We start from the raw sequence: 23,245 nt of genomic DNA, 5'->3' as shown, positions 1-23,245 counted from the left end.
TATTTAAAAAGAAAGAAATCAACAGCAAAAATGAGAAAAAAGAACAGAGAGCCATGTTGATAATAATAGGCTTTTTCACCTTAAGTGTTGCCCACACTGGTGTTTGAACGTGAATGAATGTTTGGTGGTGGTCAGAGAGGCCATAGGCGGGAATTGACAGCCACGTTTCTGTCAGACTACCCCAGGGGCAGCTGAGGCTACAGATGTAGTTAACCACCACCAGTGTGTGACAGAGGCATGAATGAATAATGGCTTCACTTCATTGTGAAGCCTTTTGGGAGCCTTGAAAAGCGCTCTAAAAAAATCGAATTCATTATTATTATTATTATATCACAAAGCTGAGATGCATTTTTTTAAAATATACTGTATATAACTTCCTAGTATATCTACATGTGTTGCTTTACAAAATATCAAGGTGGCAAAGTACATCCTTTCATTTTTCACTATGTGGCTGTCCCTGGAAAAGGTTTGGACACCCCTGTCTTACATACTTCTCCGTGCGCCCGACACATGTCTTGGTCACAATGGAGCGTTGTTCCCGTCCTACTCCAGGAACCAAAACGGTGCAGTCCTGTGGTTTTACAAGAAAGAAATGCTTTGTAAAATACCCCTGCTTCCATATTTCAGAGGTGGGCTGTGGGACGCCACCGCAGGTGAAGCATGCAGAGGTCCAGTTCTCCTCCACGACGTCAGGCTCAGTCGCCGTTTATGTGTGCCAGGCGGGCTATGTGGCGGTGCCCAGAGCCACTCAGAGCATCTGTGGCATTCAGGGAGACTGGAGTCAGCCACCCATCTGTGAGGGTGGGTGACAGCCGCACAAACACGTAATAACGCAAAATACTTTTTTTACTGTAAAGCCTCCTCCATCGTCGTAGAGCTGAATGAGTGCTTGTCACAGCCGTGCGTCAACGGCGGGACGTGCCACAACCTGGAGGCGTCTTACCTCTGTGAGTGTGAGGACGGCTTCAGAGGGAAACAGTGTCAGATAGGTGAGCTTCTTCAGCACTTTACACACTTTTAATTTACATACCTTTATGCTTACCTTTATATCTCACCTTAAAAACTGCTTATCTTGCCTTGGTTGAGTTCTTTTTTCAGTACATATGTGACTGTACTGTTATTTTTTTTTTCATTTTTGGTCTAAAATCAACCAAAAACATAAAATCCAAGCAGGAAAGATATAGATTTTGTGTACTGAACTCTTTTTATAACTTAGGGTGCAAACATAAAATGTATAAATCAAAAGCTCATATACAAATATAGTGTAAATGTAGTCAAATACAGGCAGTTATATTTTACTAACTGCGGTATGTACAGTAATAATGTTTATTGCTGTTAATTTTTTCCAGAATATATATATATATATATATATGAATATTTTCCTAGTTAGAGCATAGAAAACCTGTTTACGACTTTCTAAATACGATTTGTAACATTATTAGTCACCTTTACATATTAGTCACTTTACATTATAAGCCAATATAGTAGACACAATAAGGGGAAATAAGTTATTTAAGACATTTTAAGACATAAATAAGACTCGTGCTCATGTGTGTTGCTGTAAATGTGTTCCAGTACTGGACAGGAAGTGATGTTAGAGTTTTAGAGTTGAGTTCAGCCTGTGTTAGGAATTGTGGTACCTGTTCTGAGATCAATCAAACTTGTAATAAAAGCCTGTTTTTCCGGCAAGGACGTCCGGTGCTTGTGTGTCTCACCCAACATTACAGTAACATTACTGACACCTGGTGGCCAGTGTAGACGCCTAAGTAGACTCCGTCCTTGACCGCGTCTTCTGAATGCCCTATTTTTGTATTTCTCTTCATTTAGCATTTTTTTTTCTTGAAAATGCTTGATTTAGGCAACAAAGACATAATATTTGCTTTAATATTGGACTAATAATATTGGATTTTTGCCGATATGCCGATATTGTCTGACTCTCAATTTCCGATTCCGATATCAGCCGATACCAATACTAATATGTGTAACATGACACACCTCCTGTCGTGGAATTAACACATATCTGTTGTGAAACTAATGGATACAGCATCAGCAATTAGCTTCTCAACGTGGCTGTTAACAACATCTCGCGTAAGCAAACTTCCGCTATTTCCGCATTTTTTTACATTCCCGCCACCCCATAGACATACTGTATGAATGAATGAAATGTGCGCGGGAATACAGTGTTTTCCACAGTGTCTGCAAATGATTCTCTCAAAATGATATTATAAAGGCCAAATCATGCAGCCGATGGGCCAAATACTATCAAAGATCATTGTTAAGTCTTACCTGCGAAATGTTATTCCCTGGGATTTGGTTTGCAACACATGAATGAGGCATATTCTCCGCTCGGACTCTTGCCACATCCAGTACGGCGGTGACGTAGCCGTACGGCTCAGTGCTCGATGCGGCATCTATTAGCTTCCCTGCTCACCATTAGCGGTGTTCTGACAACCCGCTACGTCCTGTTACCCCGAACACAGTTAAGCAAAGCACAGGCTCAAGTATATACTGCGTGTTGACTGTTACGGCAACAGCAATGTTGCTTGTGGCGCTTAAAGAGCTATATTGGCTTTCATTATAGGGAAAAAACCCGATACCGTTATTGACCAATATTATATTTTTATGCAAGATATTGTTGGACATCCCTATTAAATATGCATATTTTTTTACTAATAATAGGCTGTACTCAACCTCAATCAAAACAGCATTATTTATTAATTTATTTATATTTAAAAATAAATTTATTTATATTTTTGAAAAAAAACGTGATAGAGTAAAGCCGCAAAATTTTAAGCACGAAGTGGCGAAGGGTTACTAAACACAGCAAGTAATGTGTTCCATTCCAAAGAAAACTGTTGGCTCACCTTCCCGCCCCTCTCTCTCTGCAACCAAACGGCTGTTCATTCTTTGATTGATAGTCAACAGAATCATGGCGAACATATTATTGATCATAAATTGGGTTTTACTTTCATCATTCAAAGCCGAGTAGGCAGTTTGAAGTCTGTACTTTTGACGTGAGTTCAAAGGGAGCGGAGCGTCTGAGTGGCTGCGTCATCATGCTACGTAACCTAACATGCTGCAATGCGAGGTCAAAGCCTCAGAGAGTTACTAGGAAAGAGATGCAGAGTGCACATTGGTGAGCCTGTTTGTGTTTCACCTCCCTCAAGACGTCAACGAATGCCTGTCGGACCCCTGCAAGAACGGTGGAACGTGCGAGAACCAGCCGGGCTTCTACTTGTGTCATTGTCCACCAGGCCTCAAAGGACGTAACTGCCAAAAAGGTGCAGTCGTGTATAACTCATACAGACGAACCCATAGGTTTTCATGGGCATAGAAATTCCACATGATGAACTGTCGACATCAGAAAACCTTTATTAACTCCCTTTATTATAAATATGTCATCTTTTAAGCCATATTTGAATATTGTTTATTGTCGTTCAAGTGTAAAAAGAAGCTATTAGCTGAAGAGTGTTTATCCGTAATTCCAAATGTTTCCACCAGCTTTTGTTGGACTTCGGAGGTTGTCAAACTGTGCATTGTGTGTGTTAGTAATGTGTGTGTGTGTTTGTGTGCAGAGCAGGACAGCTGCGAGTCCAACCCTTGCCTTAATGGAGGTGTGTGTCGGGACTACAGGAAGGCTTATGTATGCGCGTGCAAAGACGGCTTCTTCGGGGACCAGTGCCAGATGTGTAAGTGGCTTCCCACCGCCCCCCACAATGTTCCAAGTTCAGTGGGTTCACGCATCCTTTAGGAGGCACTTGCATGAACTGCATTGTACTAGCAAGTCTTTGCCTGTGTTGCCCCCTAGTGGAGGATCCCTGTGTGCTGCATCCTTGTGGGAACCGAGGTGACTGCAGGAGCGACAGGAGAGGCAACTACAACTGTGTTTGCAGAGCAGGGCACACTGGAAAAGACTGTGAGAAAGGTCAGCCGCCTTGTCTTCATATTTTTCACTTTCATATTCTTCACATTTGTGTTCATAAAACACGCTAACATCCAATGCGAATCAAGATACATGCGAAGCAGCTAAATATCATTGCTTGGCTGAAAAATAGAGGACAATACATTTTTATCAAATGTTTAATTTTAGTTAATTTACTGATTTTCCAAGTACTATATACGGTCCCTTGTTTATCGCGGTTAATTGGTTCCAGACCCAACCGTGATAAGTGAATTGCCACAAAGTAGGATTCTTTACTTATAAATGGAATGTTTTCGTAGTAAGAGCATAGAAAACCTGTTTACGGCCTTCATATGCCGCATGTCCTTTCTAGGTTTGTGGGGGTATGCTGGAGCCTATCCCAGCTGACTTTGGGCGAGAGGCAGGGTACACCCTGAACTGGTCGCCAGCCAGTCGCAGGGCACATATAGATAAACAACCATTCATACACATGTTCATACCTCTGGACAATAGTCACCAGTTAACCTAACATGCATATTTTTGGAATGTGAGGACCCATGCGTTGGGAGAACATGCACACGCTACACAGAGATGTCCAATGGAGATTGGAACCCAGATCTTCCAGATTTCTTGACTGTGACCACCAGGCCACCTTGCAGCCTATCTGTGTTATATACTAGATTAATTTTTGTCGGTTTTTCAATATAATAGTAGACAATGGATTACTTTTTTAAAGTTTTCTCATTTACAATTGTACAAGATTAACTAATGTTAAATAAAATTTCTTTAGGCTAATTAATTGTTATTTCATTATTCATTATTATTTATTTTCAAGTCAATTAAAGGTAATTATAATTTAACATTACAAAAATTCCATTTTAAATAAATAAATGTTATTTTGTTCTTTGAAATGCATTTTTAAGGTTACTTTTCCAAAAAAACAAACTGTGGGTTGCAAATTTTGGACTTGATCTACACACTTTTTAAACCATTTTTACCCAATTTGTCTATCTGACAAGCATACTCTCAATAAATCCCCTTAACCGTAAAGCCCCTGTCGCTAATCAGAAGCCTGAAGACTAATTAATCTTCATGTTCTAAAGAGAGAAAAACAGCTAAAAAACAGCTAGCATGTGGGAGCTAACGATGCATGTAACAAGACATACCTATTTCCACAATAAAGCCCGAAACAAACTCCTCCAAAAATGCCAGCAATGCTGTATTTACATAACTGACCTGTATATAAACCAAGCTACAGTGACATTGTTATTGTAGCAGCTAACAGGAAGAACCATTTTTCTGGCGTAGTGACGCAGCGCCGCACGCCACTACCGAACAAAGCAATGCGACAGGACACCAATCTGTACTGACTAGCCCACATGTCATGTTTTGTTTATACACGGCTAGATGGACTGTGTTGTGATATCATGTGTTATGTGCTCCATGTATCATAATATCATGGTGACGTACTCCATGGACAGTTGTCTGTCTGGTCCAGCTGGTCTGGGTTGTCTTTTCTAGTTTATTCTGGGCAGGTGGAAAAAAGTTCCATCACTGCAGGGTTTGTCAGTGCTAACAATTCTTTGCTTGTTGTGACGCAATCTCTTAGAGCAATGTCCTCCTCGCCATACACACCAAGCCTTCCCATCGATGGTAACACTGTATGCCACTCAGTGCAGCAGAAACACTCCATTTCTGTCATTATGGCTTGGCAATTTCCACATTTACACCACCAAGTCATGCCGCTGTTGTTGATGGAAGTAGCGTAAGTTCCTATCAATGGGCTATGTGAAATCAATGCGCCCCGGTTCCCGTAATATTTAAAATGATGAAAATACGGCAAAGTATTACACGTTATTATGAATGTACCTGTTACTGCATGGTCACAGTATGTATATAAAACCATAAAACCTTGTTGGAGGTTTTTTAGGGGGCTTTATAATCAAAATAGGTTTGTCCCATGACGTGCATTGTTAGCTCTAAGTGTGCTAACTGTTTTTCTCTCTTTAGAATGCACAGAAAAGGGAAAGACATGTGTGCTCATGTTTCTCACAGGGATTGTGGATGACCGGCAAAATGCCAAAAGAAGTGCAGTTTTCCTTTAAAACCAGCCTGACACCAGACCACAATTCTTCCCAGATCTGCTGCCCCCTTCTGGCCTCCATGTGCTGCGCGTGGAGGAGAACGAGGTGGAGCTACGCTGGGACGGGCCCGAGGCCCCGCCGAGCCCGGTCAGCGGCTTTGTGGTCACGTACGCGCCGCAGGGCCGCAGCAATCGTAAAGTGGACTTCCTGGACAGACACCAGTCGTCCCACGTATTGCGAGGCCTCGTGCCGGGCCTGCTGTACAACATCTCCACCTACTCCATCAAACGCAACACCAACACCGATGATGTCAGCCAGCCCGCCACGGCGCTCATACGCACCAGTGAGTGTGTGTGTGTGTGTGTTAGTTGACAGAGGTCAATTTTAAGATGTGTAGCGAAGCCTGCTTTTTTACTAAGTGGTGGCCGTAGACACAAGGCGGGCTCTTCTAGCTAAGGGTGGGTCAGAGGCGTTATCGTGTCTATTAGGAAGAAGTAGAGAATGTTAAATTTGTCACCGCCCAGTTTGAATGCATGTTTGTGTGTTTCTGCAACGACAACAACAACAAAAAGGACCTCGGCGGGCGGAGCAGCTGCAGGTGGTGAACGTGTCGTCCTCTCAGGTGTGGCTGCGGTGGCTTCTCAAGGCGGCTCGTCACGCACCTCTCAGCAGGATTCGCCTGACTCTGTCACACTCAAATGGTAGCGAAGCTCACTCGGCCGTGCTTAATGCCACCACCAGCGAGTATGCCTTCAGGTCAGCCTCTGCACAAAATCTAGCCATCCATTCATCTCGGGGGTGTCCAAATGTTTCACATAGGGCCACATATTGAAAGGATGGAAGGGCCACTTTGATCATTTGTAAACCAACACGTAGATATGCTAAGAACTGCATCTTAGCTTTGTGATATACTGTAGATGAAAAAGCATATTACTATGAACTAGGAATGTCCGATAATATCAGTCCACGGATATTATTGACATAAAAATGTAATATCGGTTGATATCGGTATCGGGTTTTTACCTATAAATATGAACTAGGAATGTCCGATAATATTGGTCCAGGGATATTATTGACATAAAAATGTAATATCGGTTGATATCGGTATTGGGTTTTTACCTATAAATAATGACAAATATAAATATAATAACAAACTGCTGTAGATATAGGCCTTTGGGCTCCCGTACTTGCCGTCATCGAGGCATCCAGCAGTGCCAATGCGTGGTAATACTTTGTCACATCCTGTGTTATTCCTCACAGTCGGAACTGGGCTTGATATGTTGAAACCACAGGCGTGAGTGTGCCGCAGAAGGCACCGACGTTAGCTAACTCGTTAGCTTGTAGCGTCACCGGCACGGTCTCGTCTCTGTTGTCAGTCGACATTTTTACCCACATCAAGGGTCACCAAATGTAGAGACGTGATTCACAACAAGACAGGAGTCGAGATAGGTGGCACCAATCAGTTTACTCTCCACTCAACTCAACAACAAGCAACAATTCTTTAGCTCAGTGGCTACAACAACTTCATGACCCAAAAACGGAAGTACATTTGGTAGATAGATATTATATAGATAGGTAGATAGGTAGATAGGTAGGTACTTTATTAATCTCAAAGAGAAATGTCTAAAACAATATTGTGGGTTACCACTATGTGTTAATTCCATGACAGAAGATATGCGATGCTGCACATATCGGTATTGGTATCTGTTGATATCGGAACGGACATTGAGAGTTGGACAATATTGGTTATTGGCAAAATAAAAGCCAAAATCGGACATCCCTAGTATGAACTTTGGTCTGTGTTTTCCACAGTTTTTGCTGGGTTTCTTTCCAAATATTTCAACTTTTTTCTTAAATAATTTTTGTTTTTTCTCTGAATATTTTGACTTGCTTCCCATAATATTATAATTTTTTTCCCCACCAAATTTTCAGAAAATTATAGCTTTTTTGTTTCTTATAATATTATGAAAAACAAAACAAAAAATATATTTTTTCTTAAATATTTGAACTCTATGCTGCTAAAATAACATTATTTTTCCTCATAATATTCATTTATTCTCGTAAAATTGCGACTTTTTTCTCATTAGAATATGTTGTTTGTCTTGATAATTTTATGTTATTTTTGTAAAATTACATCTGATTTTTCCACTTTGGCTGTTTTGTCTTTCTATTTAAATTCTCTTTTTATAAATTTTCTCATAATTATGACTTCATTCTTATAATATTTTGACTTTCTTCTTGTAACATTATAGCTTTTTCTGCAACCTAATTTTCACAAAATTACAACTTTATTCATTGCTTTGTTTTTTCTCATAACATAAAAAAAAAATTCTTTGAGATTTCAACTTGATGCTACTGAAATTATTCTCATCAACTTATGACTTTTTTTTGTTTGATTACAACTGTTTTTCTTTTAATATTTTGGCTTTATTCTTGTAAAACTTACCCCTGATTTTTTTTTTCATTTTTGCTGTTTTTTTTTTTTGTTTTTTTTAGTTTTCTTGTTAAATTATATTTAACAAGCGGGCCAATAAAAAAAACGACGGCAGGCCGCAATTTTGACACCACTGCACTGTGTAGGTGTTGTTTTAGCCACTAGAGGGTAGTGTTGAGGTGTTAAGTGTTGTGTGTATCTTCTCTGCAGTTCTTTGCTTCCTGCTCACATGTACAAGGTGGACGTGTTGACTCAAAGTGGACTTGATGACTTTCCTTCCACGAGCCGCTCAGCCGGGCCTCTTCAGTTCTGGACAAGTAGGTTACTTTTGGACATTTGTTTCCATCTTAACAACACTGGACTGAAGAAAATACTGGTAAATAATAAATACTAATAAATAATACTGAAATAAAAATGGTTGTTTTTGTAGTTAATCATGTGTTAAGTGTGTGTGCTTCCTTGCCTTATCTAGAGGTGTTCTATGTTTACCACTTATTAGCATGTGGCCGTGTTGCCCTCAGGGCCTCTCCCCCCACAGAACCTCTCCTTGTCCCACGTGACCACCAACTCGGCTCAGATCACCTGGAGCCGCCACCCGAGGGACGTCCCAGACGGCTTTGTGGTCAATGTGACCCGGGGGCTGACCACCAGGAGCCGCTTCCTGCCCAGCGGCTTGCTGGAGTCCTACACCCTCCGCGAGCTGACCCCAGGCCAGCACTACCGCGTGGCCCTCACGTCCGTCAAGAAGGCGGGGCAGGATCAGGTCCACAGCAAGCCTCAGCACCTGGACTTCACCACCTGTGAGTGTCCACAGACAACACACGAGACTTTGTGGACATAGCAAGGGTCATTTAGGCGTGCTTGGAGGAGTTTGGTGCAGAGGAACTAAACCAGGTCCAACATGAGTGACCTCTGACCTCACAAACAGTCCCACATATTGAAAAAAGTCTCTTGGAAGAGTGCAAGCTTTTACCTGCAAACATTCCACATTTTTCTTCACTTTTCGCTTCCTGTAGCTGTCCCATTACTTTTGTTTCAATAGGCAGCTCCAAGCAGCTCAAAACTAAACCACTAACCTTTTTGTTAATGAGTGCTTTTGTCACATAGAGGATCTTTGACAAGCAGTAGATTCTAAAACAGCAGAGTTCTCCTCCAACATAGAGAATCTTTGACACTGCTTCTGTCACATAGAGGATCTTTGTTTAACATCGTAGCCTTAAACATCATAGCCCTCTTTCACGTAGAGGATCTTTGATTAGCATCTTTGCCTTAAAGAGCACAATGCTCTTGTCCAATAGAAGATCTTTGATGCTGCTCCTGTCACATAGTGGATCTTTGATTGGCATCTTTACAATAGAGCCTTAAACAGCAGAGCCCTCCGGTCACGTAGAAAATCTTTGACTAGCGCCTGTCATCTAGAGGATCTTTGATTAGTGTCTCTACATTAGATTCTTAAAGAGTACAATGCTCTTGTCATATAGAGAATCTTTGATTGGCAGCTCTACAGTAGCTCCTTAACCAGCAGAACCCTCCTGTCACATAGAGAATCTTTGAGTAGCTTCTTTGCAGCAGATGTGTAAACAGCAGAGCGTTCCTGTCACACAGAGGATATTTGATAAGCATCTTTGCCTTAAACAGAGTGCTCCTGTCACATAGAAGATCTTTGACTAGCTTCTTAAATGTCACAGTACTCCTATCAATTAGAGGATCTTTGACTGCAGCCTTTGCAGTAGATCCTTAAACAGCAGAGCCTTCCTGCCACATAGAGGATCTTTGATTAACATCTTTGCCTTAAATGACAAAGCGCTCATGTCACATAGAGGATCTTTTTTATTTTTCTGTTTTTACCCGTGGGCCGCAAATGGCCCCCACTTGAAATGGCCGCATTTTGGACACGCCTCCAGTAGACTTTTGATGGTCATGCTGTGAGTGTGTTGCCCTCACTGTAGAATCATATATTAAAAAAAAAAACAAAAAAACGTGTTATGCTTCTTCTGGTCCAGTGCCCATGGAGGCCCGGTCTGGAAGAAGAGAGCGACCCAGCGGGACGGCACAAAAGCCGTCTGAGACCCATGACGCGGGAGGCGGAGCGGCACCGAGGGAGGCGCCAAGGTATGTGAGTCCCAATGAATGAACGAAGAGAAAACAAACATTTTGAAGTGTTTTTCTGGTTTTGCAGGTACACAGAGCTGATAGACAGGAGGGGGAAGATCACCGCCAAGTTGTCACACTTGCCAAGAAAAGTCATTCGCCATCGAAAGAGTTAAGCACCCTTGCTTTTGAATACTTGATGTTTAATACACCATTAACCACATGCAACCGCCTAAATAACAGCAGATGTCACTAAACATGTGGAATGATTTAAGTCTTCTAGGCCAGGCTTCCTCCTCAGATGTCAAACACACACATGAGCTGTGTAGAAACCATATCCATGTTCCCTGACTGTGTATCAGCTTAGCATTGCCTCCATTACTAATCAGTCAAGCGAAGGGTTTTTTTTTTTTGCAAGCTGACTCATGGTAGGAAATGTTTTTGCCTCCCAGAACCTGAGCCGCTCGTTCGATTGGAGCGGATGGAGGAGACGACAAACAAAATCAGCCTGGCACTGGAGATCCAAGAGGAGGCTTCCAGGACCCAGCCTGGTAGGTGCCGTTGGTCCTCCCTGGATCTCGTTAACAGGGTCCACGCTTTGCTGGCGTCTGCTGACCAAACACAGCACATTTCAAATGGAAACCGGTTACAAGGGGGAGTTTTGGAACCTGACAATGCAAAGGAAGGGACGTTTTGGAAAAGTAAAATGCAGTAAACGCTGGAGACGTGTTTAGCTTCACCGCCACCGACCGACCAACGGGCTTATGTTTAATAACTCGTTAATGCTTTTCACTCACACTACTTACATACTGAGCAAATAATAATAATATTTCTACTCACATTTACGCCAACAAAGTACGCTCCAAACACAGAAATGATCCAAAAACGCACAAACTCCATCGTACTCCACTCCAACTCATGCAACAGGAAAATGTTGCAAATAAAATATGTTGCAATTACGTGAATGCTGACTTTGGGCGAGAGACGGGGTACACCCTTGACTGGTCGCCAGCCAATCGTAGGGCACGTATAGACAAACAGCCATTCCCACTCACATTCATACCTATGGACAATTTAGAGTCTCCAATTAACCTAACATGCATGTTTTTGGAATGTGGGAGGAAACCGGAGTACCCGGAGAAAACCCACACACACACACGGGGAGAACATGCAAACTCCACAAACTCCACCGATCTTCTGACTGTGTGGCCAACATGCTAACCACTCGGCCACCGTGCGGCTACGTACATACTGGGGCAAATAACAAAAATGCAGCAAGTATTTATACTCACATTTATACTCACACAGAAATGATCCAAAAACACACAAACGCCATATAACTCATGCAATCAGGAAATGTTGCAATCACAAAAGAAAATTCTACCAATTCCAAAAACACACACAACACCCCCCCCCCCCCCCCCCCCCCCCCCCAGGCAGGAAGTTCACACAATGAAATGGAAGTTAGCCAGGCTACCAGGAAGACTTGAGCGATATCAGTCTTTAAAGATGTAAGATGTAATATTTTACCGTGTTATGGCGTGACCGATTTTTACGACAGAGTGTTCACCTTTTCACCCCACCAACTTTCTTCTGGGCATCCCACAGACTGATATCCCTCAGGTGTGGCGCCCCTGTTAAGGCTCGCCAACTTCCTGGTAGCCTGGCAGTTGTTTTTGATTTTAAAAAAAACAGTCTACTGTATAACGGCCTGTGTCCAAAATCTCTGATGTTTGCCCTCAAAGCAGCACCACAAAAAACAGCAAAGAAAAACAACAGCTGGCTCTTGATTTCTGTTCAAGCAATATCACTTATATAACTTATATTATGTAATATCACAGTCATTAAAATATGTATGATTTGTGCTGATATCGAATGGATTGATACAGATATCAGCCGATACTCAAGGCTGCAATGTTGGTATCATATCGGAAGTGGAAAGGTTGTATCCGTTTTTTTTGGGGGGGGGGGGTTGCAGCAGCATTTTCCAGTTGCGTTTGTTTTACAGCGTTTTATGCGTTTTTGGTTAAGACTTGACAAAAGAAGTTGTTGTGCATGTGTGCCATATTTCTTTAGACTACGGGCGTCCAAAGTGCAACCCGGGGGGCATTTGCTGCATGAAGCTAATTAAAAAAAAAAAAAAATTAAAAGTGTGTGTTGGGGATTGGGGGGTAAATGATGATGCTAATAAGACAAAGCTAACATGCATCATGTTTTGTTTTTTTCTATAAATGTATAAAACTTGTTATACTGGATTGTTTTTAGCATTTTTTACAAAAATAAAAAATATCCCAAATATTTTTGGGGTGGAAAAAGTTTGGACACTGTGGAAAGTTTGCTTTACACAGTGACGTCGCCCTCTATTGGTCAGGCATTCACATGACAGCTTTGTCACTGCTTTTTACAGCTCTGTGTGGTGAACAAAAACCTGTGGGCTTCAAACCGGGTTTGTTTTTGTGGATGTTGATCTTATTTTGTTGTCTTTCAGAGTCGGCCCAGGACTGCCGCAGTCTGCCGTGCTTGAACGGCGGAACATGCGCGAGTGGAAGCGACTCGTTTGTCTGCGAGTGCACCGCCGGCTTCAAAGGCCGGCGGTGTGAGCTGTGTATGTTCACACACACACGCACACACACACCTGATTTTCGCCTTAGTACCCTAAAATACTGCAAATAGCAATGAACTCATTGTTTAAATCAAGTTACTGATTCATATTCTTACTGATTCATGTTGCTAGCCTAGTCAGGCTACTTTTCTGTTAGCGTTTTTAGCTCCCGTCTGCTAACTTGTCCACGTGAATGCAAAGCTACATATTTTTTTAACTAGCTTAAAGGGTTTTAAACGCGTCCCTCGCCATTTCACACTATTTTGGCTATTTTGCAGATATTAATGAATCATGATGTGTCATGGTTGAATACGACCTATTAGTAAAAAAAAAAATATGTATATTTAAGCAAATTTTATACATTTCTGCCCCAGTTAAGCATTTTAAAACATGAAAATTGCTTAAAGAAGGAAAATAGAAACATTCAGAAGACACTTTCAAAGACGTTGCGGTGATATGTAGTATTCTACCCTGGCCAGTAGGTAATGTTACTGTAATGTTGTGTGAGATACACAACCACCGAACGTGATCGTCGGAACAACAGGCTTTTATTGCAGCTTTGAATGATCTCACAACAGGCACAATAATCCCTAACACGAGCTACTGTTGTGGCCGTAACCCACAAACAAGCTAAAACTCACCATCACTTCCTGTGTGCACCACCACACACACACACACACACACACACACACACACACACACACACACACACACGAGTACAAGTCTTACAGTATCTATGTCTTAAATGACGTCATTTATGCTATTATGTCTACTATACTGGGATTATAGGAGTGTAAAGGTGACTATAGGGGTGTTATTTCATGTCTAGAGGGCTCTAATTAGAAACATGTTTTCTATGCTGTAACTACGAACATATCACATTTATAAATAAAGAATCCTACTTGGTGAAAACTCACTTATCATGGTCGGGTCTGGAGCTAAATAATAAACATTAATGATAAACGAGGGATTACTGGATATCAAAATGAACTTTTCAGGTCTTACCAAATTATTGTAGTATTGGGCTTTGCATCCTATGCTTCAGGCCTCAGGCGGGGGGCCAGTGGCATGTAAATGTTTTATTCAAAACACACTGACGAGCAGCCAAGAAGCTCTTTTAACGGCCCAGACTGTCTGGCTTTTAAGTATTGATGCAAATGTCAGCATGTTAGCACGCGCTCATCCAGAGTCACAGCATGAAAAGCTTTGCAAATTAGCCAAAACTGGGGGAATGTCTTGCAGGGATTTGAATTACAAACAAACGTCTCAGACTGGTGTTTAAAACCCCGTCGTCAAGGTCCTCCTGGTTTCTGACGGTTGAGGCTTGGGGGCGTGAATACGTAACATGAATACAGTGCCGCTATTTTTGATTCCCTCTATTTGGAAGAGCCCGTGTACGTCATTCTTTTATACGCATTCACGTGGTCGGAAGGCTGCGTAAAGGAAGATGCACAAAAGCCCTTAAGTGACCGACTATAAGATGAATGTTTCATCATGCATCCACGGATACGTTAAAACAGTTAATATAAAATAATATGCTAAACCATCACAATCATGAAGAGGAAAAATAAATAAATGCAAAAAATAAATACATATAAATTAAAAAGAAAATGATTTAAATGTACATGAACATTTTTAATCTCTTAAAATGTTGTTCTTATTATTTTGTTGTTGTTTTTTAACTTATTAATCACTGATGTATTAAGGGATATTGTCAAAAATGTTAACAGAAGTGACATTAACATTTTAAAAACACTGATTTTTTGGGGGTGGGTGTCATTGAATTAAAAAATAAATAACCAAAAACTAGTATAAACATCGTCTCCATGGCAGATAGGATTATAAATGAAGAAATGTCAAGCCAACAATCATAATCATGAAGAAGACAAAGGAAATAAATACTTAAAAATACCAAAAAAATTAGAAATGTACATGAACAATTCCGATTTCATTAAATTTCATTTTCAAATTATTATTATTGTTTTGTTATTTATTAACATTTATTATTCACGGATTTATTGTGGAATATCATCAAAAATATTAACAAAAGTAAAGCAATTTTTAAAAAGTGTAATTCAAAAAAAATTTTAAACCTGTATTTTTGGGGGGCATCATCCTATTAAAAATGTACAAATATTAATCAAAACATAATTTCTTTGCCAGATTATAATGAATTTATTAAAAAGTTTATTATTATTTTGTTATACATTAAAATGTGTTAGTCATTGATATATTGAAGGATATTGACAACAATGTTAAAAGTAAAAATAAATAAATACATAAATACAAATTTTAAAAAAATCTCAAAAAATGTAATAACCTGGATTTTTTGGGGGCATCATCCTATTAAAAAATAAACAAAAACATAACAAAAATGTTAACAAAAGTAAAATCATTTCAAAAAAGGAGTTACATTTTTTTAAAATGCTTTTTGGGGGGGGCATCATTCTAGTAAAACGTAAACAAAAATGTTAACAAAAGTCATTTAAAAAAATGTATTATTAATACTTTTTATATTATAATAATATCAATACTTTACTATTCATGTTACTATTGTTAGTTTTAGTTTTAGTTAGTTTTAGTTAGTTTTTTTAAACTGCATTTTTGGGGGGCATCATCCTATTAAAAAATAAACAAACAATAATAAAAGCATAATCTCGCCACAGTATAAATAGTCAAACCAACAATCATCAATAATAACAATACATAAAAATGCCGCCAAAAATTGGAAATGTACATGAACAATTCCAATTTGATTTAATATAATAAAAAATATATTATTATTTTGTTATTTATTGAAATGTATTATTCACCGCTATATTGTCAAAAATGTTAACAAAAGTGAAATAACTTTTTAAAAAAGGAAAAACAAAAAAAGTGAAAATAAAAATCCAAAACATGGATTTCTTTGAGGCGTCATAAAAAGTAAATAAACAAATAATAATAATCAAAAGATCATCCCCTTGGCAGATTATAAATGAACAAATGTTAAGCCAACTGTATTTCTCAAACCCTTTTTTTAAAAAACAGCAACCGCTGACCACAGTGCTTAACAGGAGTCTAATGAGTAAAAAATAACTAAAATATACATATAAAAATAAAAGAGATACTGTACAAAGTAAAAGACATGCAGAGGAACATTCATAAAGAAGACAATCCAAATATATATATTTATATATATATATATATATATTATATATATTTATTCCCTTATGTCTCCGGACAAATTCACAAACGAATGTGCAAGCAACACAGGGGTAAGACTATGCATCCAGTGTCTTTACCACTGCAGGAATTGAATCGTTTGCAGCTGAATTGTAAAAAAAACCCCAAAAAAACAACATGCTGCGCGGATTGGGAGAAAAAACATTTTGGCAGGCGTGTGAAGTTACACTGGATGGCACCTTTCCTTCACCTCCAGCATCGGCTTGGGACTGTTTCAACATTTCTTTCCTAAAAGCATCCATCAACGACCTTCCCACATCGCTCCCTTGTTGACAATAGATTTGTTTTCTTCCTCCAGTGTGCCAGCGCGTGCCTCACCCGTGCACCCGCCTCTACTCGGAAACGAAGAGCGTACCCGTGTGGGAGGGCGGCGTCTGCCATTACCTGTAAGTCACCTGTCACCTGTCAGTCAAACACAGCAGTCAGTCAGAGCGCCTCCACATGTCCTTGCAGGTACAGAAGGACTTACAAGGTGCAGCAGGATGTCTGCTACAGAGAAACGTGCCAGTCCACGCTGCCCAAGAAAAGTCTGGGTGAGTTCACAGTGCTGATGGTGTCAATCACTTCCAACAATCACTTCCATCTTCTCCTTCTTCTCAGTCAGAAGAACCAGCAGGCAACAGTGAAGGTTGGTTTGCTTCAACATCATCATCACTGCAATTAGCACATGATGACAATGATCACATCATCATGAGAGTTATCCTATCATGACAATTATCACATGAGAATTATTATGTAGGGAAAATGATCACATAATCATGACAGTTATTGCATAATAATGCCAATGATCAAAATGATCACGTGATCACGAGAATGATCACACAACAATGACAGTTATCACTAATGAGAATGATCATATGAGAATGATCACATAATGAGAATGATTATGTAGTGAAAATGCTCACGTAATTATTGCATAATGATGACAATAATGCCAATGATCATAGAATGAAAATGATCACATGATTATGAGAATTACCACATGATCATGACAATAATCACACAACATTGACAGGTATCACTAATGAGAATTATCATATGAGACTGATCGCATAATGAGAATTATTATGTAGTGAAAATGCTCACGTAATTATTGCATAATGATGACAATGTAATGACAATAGAACGGAAATGATGACATAATTATGACAGTTATCACATGAGAATTATAACACAGTAATGAGAGGTATCGCAATGAGTATCACTGCATGAGAATGATCACATAAGGAGAATTATCACACAGTCACAAGAATGATCATATAACCATGATAATGATCTCATAAAAATGAGAAATATCGCATAATGAGAATTATCACATGACAATACTTGCAAAATCACAAGAATTCATAATGAGAGGTATCGCATAATGGCAATGAGCATGAGAATTACCACATAATAATAAGAAGAAATAAAAGTTATCACATCATGAGAATGATCACATCATGAGAATTCTCACAGTCACGAGAATGATCATATGACCATGGTAAGGATCTCATAAAAATGAGAAGTATCGCATAATGAGAATTATCACATGACAATTTTTGCAAAATCATGAGAATTCATAACGAGAGGTATCGCATAATGACAATTATCATGAGAATTACCGCATAATAATAATAAATAATGAAAATGATCACATAGTCATGACAATAATCACATCATGAACTGGATGGAATGGATTTGCATGAAAATTTCAAGAATTGTCGGAAATGGGATCTGGATCACCGTCTGGATCCAGGAATTTTTTAAAAGATTCTTTAACATTATAAAATAGGACCTTTTTCGGCATTTGTGCAAATAACTCCACAAAACAAATGGTCAGAGCACTTGTTGGGGACATTTAGCCTTCCCGTTACATTGCGCAATCATGCTGGGTGTTAGCATGCTTACGTTAGCATTGCTAGCATGCTAACATGAGCATACTAGCATTTTTTGCAATTTTCATAAATATGAACTTAAGCAGACACTTTTACATGCTAACACATGCTATGTGTTAGCATGCTAATGTTAGCATGATAACATACTAACATTTTTAGCATTTTCTAAGGGAGGCATTTACACACTTAGCGCTATTATGCTAGGTGTTAGGATGCTAACGTTAGCATGTTAACATTCGTTAAGTCATTCAAACCCTTCCATGGTATGTTTTCATGGTCAAGGAATTTAAATATGTAGATAAAATAAATGTAGGACTAATGTTTATGGTGTAATTCACAAGATGGGGGAAACTGTGGCACTTTTCTGTTTTTTTTGCGGCATCACTGGTTTTCAGAGGTACTGTTGTGTTAATTTTATGCCAGCTAGGTTAAAAAAGCTTTAAAAAAATATGCATTTGACCTCTTAATAGTCTTAACTTGTTTTTACCCCTGCGTGAAGTTAAGACTGCTACATTAGTGCCAGTTTCACCCTGGAACTAATTTATTTTATTTCCGATGGGAACTTTTGTTGAGAAATTCTGCTCGCTTTGCTTCATGGGAAAGATCTTGTCCGTCCTTTTTAGGTTCCACTGTATTTTTTTGTACAATGTTGTGAAAATGTCATCATCTCTGTGTGTTTTTCTATTCCACAGCACTCTGACACCTCCAGCCTTTCCATTTCGGTGTTTATAATGTACTTGAAGTGACCGGTCATGCTCTCGTTTATGCCGCGGAACCCTGTCAGAACACACTGAAGAACCTTTCAGGCTCAAGGAGCAATCGCGTGAATGAAAACTACGCCATTTGTCATTCATCAAATTTAGTTTTTTTATGACTGCCAGTTTTTTCCCCCCCATTTTGGATGGATTTAACGAGCGTCACATGGATTCATGTCCCCCCCCAGAGAATGGCGCGGTGTTTTCTGTGTAAAATATCTTTTATTATTATGTATTAGCAGGCATCACTGCTCGTTATGCTGTAAATAGTGTTTATAGGCCATTTTGTAGGTGAATATTTTAATAATAAAAATGTTAAAATATCCTGTGTTTCTCTTGGTTTGTTAATAAATGATGCTACTTCCTGTATTGTACTCCAGCTTTTTCCACAGCCCAAAAATATGCACGTTAGGTCAATTGCAGACTATAAATTGTGTGAATGGTTATTTGTCAAAAGTGTCTTGTGATTGACTGGTATAGCCCCCCTTTTGCCCTAAAAGTGCTGGGATAGGTTCCAGCTCACCTGTGACCCTAATGAGGACAAGTGTGGCTAGAGGGATGGTGCCAGGCTTAAATGACATAGTGACCATAAAAGGCTAGAAATGATATATGGCCTGTAAAGTGGGGTATGTGATTTATTTGTAATGAATATTGCAGTAAAATGTATGTTTAAACGCACCTGTTTGGCAAACCGTAACTTTAAAGGTGCATTCAAAGGCGTTAGAATGTACAGGTGGTGTTGCATTATCCAAAGTGTGTTTGACTGCTGTGCTTCATTAGATGTGATGAAATAATGATACTGTAGCAGAGTATATAATGGTGTGATCATGGTTAAACACATGTTTTGATGTGTTACTATTAAATATAGTGTTGTCACGTCTACGAACCAGTATGTGGCCATATTTACAACAGTACATAAAGGCAGCAGAAGACCGCCTTAGCAGGCTTCTCGACATTCCCTTAGTATGTTTGTCATGTTTGCTAGTCAAGCGAGTGTTCCTCACTTGTGTCTTTCCCTGCGGGATTAAAAGTGGCAAACATTCTTTTTATTTTGCACCGACATCATGAACTTGCTTCTATTCTTTCTTCTGGCCGTGAAAATGCACAGCGTGGCGTCTGGTAAGTCCACTTTCTTTACAAATTTATACACGTTTTTCCATGAAATGTGTTGTATTTTGGAACTAGAAGACCACGTGAGTCTTGACTGTGATATCTAGCTCGACTGAAGACTGAATGACCGCAAATATATTCACAGTTAAGAATGTTAAACGTGAAACCATATCATAAAATGTCATCTTCTCCTCTTCTTTCAGTGATTCACTCGCTGAAGTATTTCCAAGCTGCGTCCTCTCAAGTTCCAAACTTCCCAGAGTATGTGAGTGTTGGTTATGTTGATGAAGTTCAGATTGTTCACTATGACAGCAACAGCAAGAAAGTAGAAGCCAGACAGGACTGGATGAACAAAATCACAGCAGAGGATCCACATTACTGGCAGACAGAGACAGAGATCAGTGTTGTTAGTGAGCAGGTCTACAAAAACAACATTGAAATTCTTAAGGAGCTTTTCAACCAAACTGGAGGTTTGTTTATGTTGAACTTTCTACTATTAAAATATATTTGATGGACAGTGTTCCCTCATTTATAGCGGGGGATAGGTTCCCAGAATAGTTCGCAAAGTAGCCAACGTCATTTTTTTACAACGATGATATATGTTTTGAGGCTGTAAAACCCCTCACCATACAGTACACTTTAGACACTTTTCTCAGGCAGGCAATAACATTTTCTCACATTTCTCTCTTGTTTACACACTCAAAAAAGTTTGAACCTTTGTTTGAATTTTAACGATCAACCCACAGCTCAGCCACAGCCACTCACGTTGCACTCCTGTGACCATGCCTTTTTGTCCTGGCGCTGTTCCGCTGTAGAGTAGCGTTTTTGTATCCTTGTTAAAACATATTGCTACAGTACTCCTCCTGTTTCAGTCCTCCTCCTCCGAACCGAAGATCCATTCACAAGCTAGCGACGATGACACAGGAGACATGGCAGGACGGCACAAAGGAGATTGAGTGACAGTGGTCTACAGCCAATCAGGACTCAGAAAACAATGGGCGGTGCAGATAGACGAGAGAGGGAAGAGGGAGACACTCAACTTCCCACAATGCAATTCATCATAAAGGGCCAGGCTCGGCTTGTTACAGCGTTCATGATGTAATTAAAAGAAAAAGATGCACAAAAAAAAATCTGTGAAGCGCGACAGAGCGAGGGAACACTGTGCTCTTTTTATACTGTAGTAAACACACACATTACTGCACTGATACCTTTTCTCTGTCCACGCCATAATGACCTATGAAAAATACATGAGCGTGTGTGATGGTGATGAGGTTTCAATCTGCTTTACAAGACTTTGTGTCATTCTCGCAGGTGTTCACATTTACCAGTGGATGGGTGGATGTGAGTGGGATGATGAGACGGATGAGGTTAATGGTTGGGATCAGCGAGGTTATGATGGCGAAGACTTCATATCGTTGGATATGAAGACATGGACATATACCGCAGCAAAACAACAAGCTTTTCCCACCAAACTCAAATGGGACCATAACAAACTTCAACTAGACTCCCAAAAGTATTACTACACTGAGCATTGTCCTTTTTACTTGAAGAAGTATGTGAACCACGGGAGGGACGTCCTAATGAGAACAGGTAGAAGCACACCTTGTACTTTTACCTTTGTAACCATGTTAGCACGCCCCCATAGGAACACTACTAGCATTACATCTCTTTCTACTCTTTTTTTTTTTTTTTTTTCCTCATTCTCTCCTTTTCGTGCCATCTTTTACCTTCATTCACACCTTCTCTCCACGTTGTCCTCTGTCCAAACGTGGCATCACTTCCTGTGCAGAGCTTCCAAAGGTGTACCTCCTCCAGAAGACGTCGTCCTCTCCGGTTAGCTGCTTGGCGACAGGTTTCTACCCCGACAGAGCCGACCTGTTTTGGAGGAAAGACGGCGAAGAGCTCCACGTGGACGTGGAGCACGGAGAGATTCTCCCAAACCACGATGGAACCTTCCAGATGTCGTCGAACCTGAAAGTGGAGGTGACGCCCGATGTGGAAGGCAAGTACGAATGTGTGTTTCAGCTGTCTGGCGCGGAAGAGGACATAGTCACCAAGCTGGAGAGAAGAAGCATCCTGAGCAACGCAAGCCGCAAAGGTGAGAAAGGCGCATTTAGTTGAATTCCACATTGTAAATGTTTCCCAACTATCACCATTATGGATCCATGTCACCATGGTAATGGTTGACGTTTGCGTGCAAAGTAGTCATGGTTTCCTCTTCATGCTTTGTCACTCCAGTTATGCTTTTTGCTCTCAACAGACAACTTGAGCGTCGCTGTCACTGCCACAGTCCTGGCCGTTGCGGTCCTCCTGGTGGCCATCATCATCGTCATTGTCAAGCGTTTCAGAAACAGGCAAGGTGAGGGACACCAATGTTCTCTGTCTTCTTCTTCTTCTCAGTGCATTCAGCTGAGGCTGTGAGTTGATGCTTTCATCCAGGCTGCGGAGGTGCAGCCATGTTTTAATTGACTTCCAGCCAAACACTCAAAGATCCACAGAGACAGAGCACACACTCTCACACAGAAACACAAGGTGACAGGAGGAAAAAGTCAATTTCACCTCGGTTCGCTTTCATTTCAGCCCATTACCATCCAGCTGGTTGTCCGACAGCTGGCGACGGGGGTACCGAGCTCTCAGAGAGGATGACAGCTGAAGGCCGAGTGAGACACAGCAGCCGACACACTGTGAGTTAGCCGGTTGCACCTCCAAATGTTCTTGGGACGTTGTGTGAAGATGATCTTCAACTTGGATTCATGTGCTTTTGTTGGGAATGTGCTGTCATCTTCTTCCATCTCTGAGCAATGTTCAATGATGTCTCCTTTGTGGCTTAGAAAACCTGTTACGATTTTGCTGTTTCAGGTTGATTTTGCTCTTTGTGTGCATGTAGTTGCTATGAAATCATTCAGGGCTCGCGTTTCATCACCTTGACATCATGACAAGGATTTCTTCTTTCCTTGGATGCAAACCAGTAGATCAATGCAATCAATGCTGCTTATGATGAATGTCACATGGTGTCACACCTCTTTCAATAAATCACTTTGTTCAATCTCCGCTTGCCTTGCCTCACACTGCTTTCATCAACCTTTACACCACCACCACCATGGGCAAGACCAGACTGGAATGGACTACAAGACCATCAGCAAGAAGCTTGGTGAGGAAGAGACCA

The 23,245-nt window shown here is 40.3% G+C and overlaps 2 protein-coding genes across 6 annotated transcripts in view; both read left to right on the top strand.

The window, feature by feature from the left end:
• Positions 1 to 19,444, top strand: part of sned1 (sushi, nidogen and EGF-like domains 1) — a 50,102-nt gene extending 30,658 nt beyond the window's left edge. For 4 of the 5 annotated variants that reach the window (XM_054788551.1, XM_054788554.1, XM_054788553.1 and 1 more), the window contains 17 exons: positions 628 to 801; positions 876 to 989; positions 3,168 to 3,281; positions 3,576 to 3,689; positions 3,809 to 3,925; positions 6,041 to 6,328; positions 6,558 to 6,741; positions 8,630 to 8,736; positions 8,941 to 9,219; positions 10,423 to 10,531; positions 10,599 to 10,681; positions 10,963 to 11,061; positions 12,999 to 13,115; positions 16,636 to 16,723; positions 16,791 to 16,870; positions 16,938 to 16,965; positions 18,907 to 19,443. In XM_054788551.1, the coding sequence (XP_054644526.1) occupies positions 628 to 801; positions 876 to 989; positions 3,168 to 3,281; positions 3,576 to 3,689; positions 3,809 to 3,925; positions 6,041 to 6,328; positions 6,558 to 6,741; positions 8,630 to 8,736; positions 8,941 to 9,219; positions 10,423 to 10,531; positions 10,599 to 10,681; positions 10,963 to 11,061; positions 12,999 to 13,115; positions 16,636 to 16,723; positions 16,791 to 16,870; positions 16,938 to 16,963 (2,093 nt within the window). In that variant the 3' untranslated portion in view covers positions 16,964 to 16,965; positions 18,907 to 19,443. Of the gene's footprint in view, positions 1 to 627; positions 802 to 875; positions 990 to 3,167; positions 3,282 to 3,575; positions 3,690 to 3,808; positions 3,926 to 6,040; positions 6,329 to 6,557; positions 6,742 to 8,629; positions 8,737 to 8,940; positions 9,220 to 10,422; positions 10,532 to 10,598; positions 10,682 to 10,962; positions 11,062 to 12,998; positions 13,116 to 16,635; positions 16,724 to 16,790; positions 16,871 to 16,937; positions 16,966 to 18,906 lie in introns of all 5 variants that reach the window. The other variant, XM_054788552.1, reaches the window with a different exon arrangement.
• A 436-nt stretch (positions 19,445 to 19,880) lies between these two features.
• LOC129188294 (H-2 class I histocompatibility antigen, Q9 alpha chain-like) lies at positions 19,881 to 23,127 on the top strand. The gene is made up of 6 exons (XM_054788559.1): positions 19,881 to 20,088; positions 20,283 to 20,549; positions 21,391 to 21,669; positions 21,869 to 22,177; positions 22,340 to 22,438; positions 22,660 to 23,127. The coding sequence occupies exons 1-6, from the start codon at positions 20,034 to 20,036 to the stop codon at positions 22,770 to 22,772; spliced, it is 1,122 nt and encodes a 373-aa protein (XP_054644534.1). The 5' UTR covers positions 19,881 to 20,033; the 3' UTR covers positions 22,773 to 23,127.
• The last annotated feature ends 118 nt before the right edge of the window (positions 23,128 to 23,245 follow it).

The sequence above is a fragment of the Dunckerocampus dactyliophorus genome, chromosome 10 (assembly GCF_027744805.1).
Source record: "Dunckerocampus dactyliophorus isolate RoL2022-P2 chromosome 10, RoL_Ddac_1.1, whole genome shotgun sequence".
NCBI lineage: Eukaryota > Metazoa > Chordata > Actinopteri > Syngnathiformes > Syngnathidae > Dunckerocampus > Dunckerocampus dactyliophorus.
This window is presented reverse-complemented; position numbering and strand designations above follow the sequence as displayed.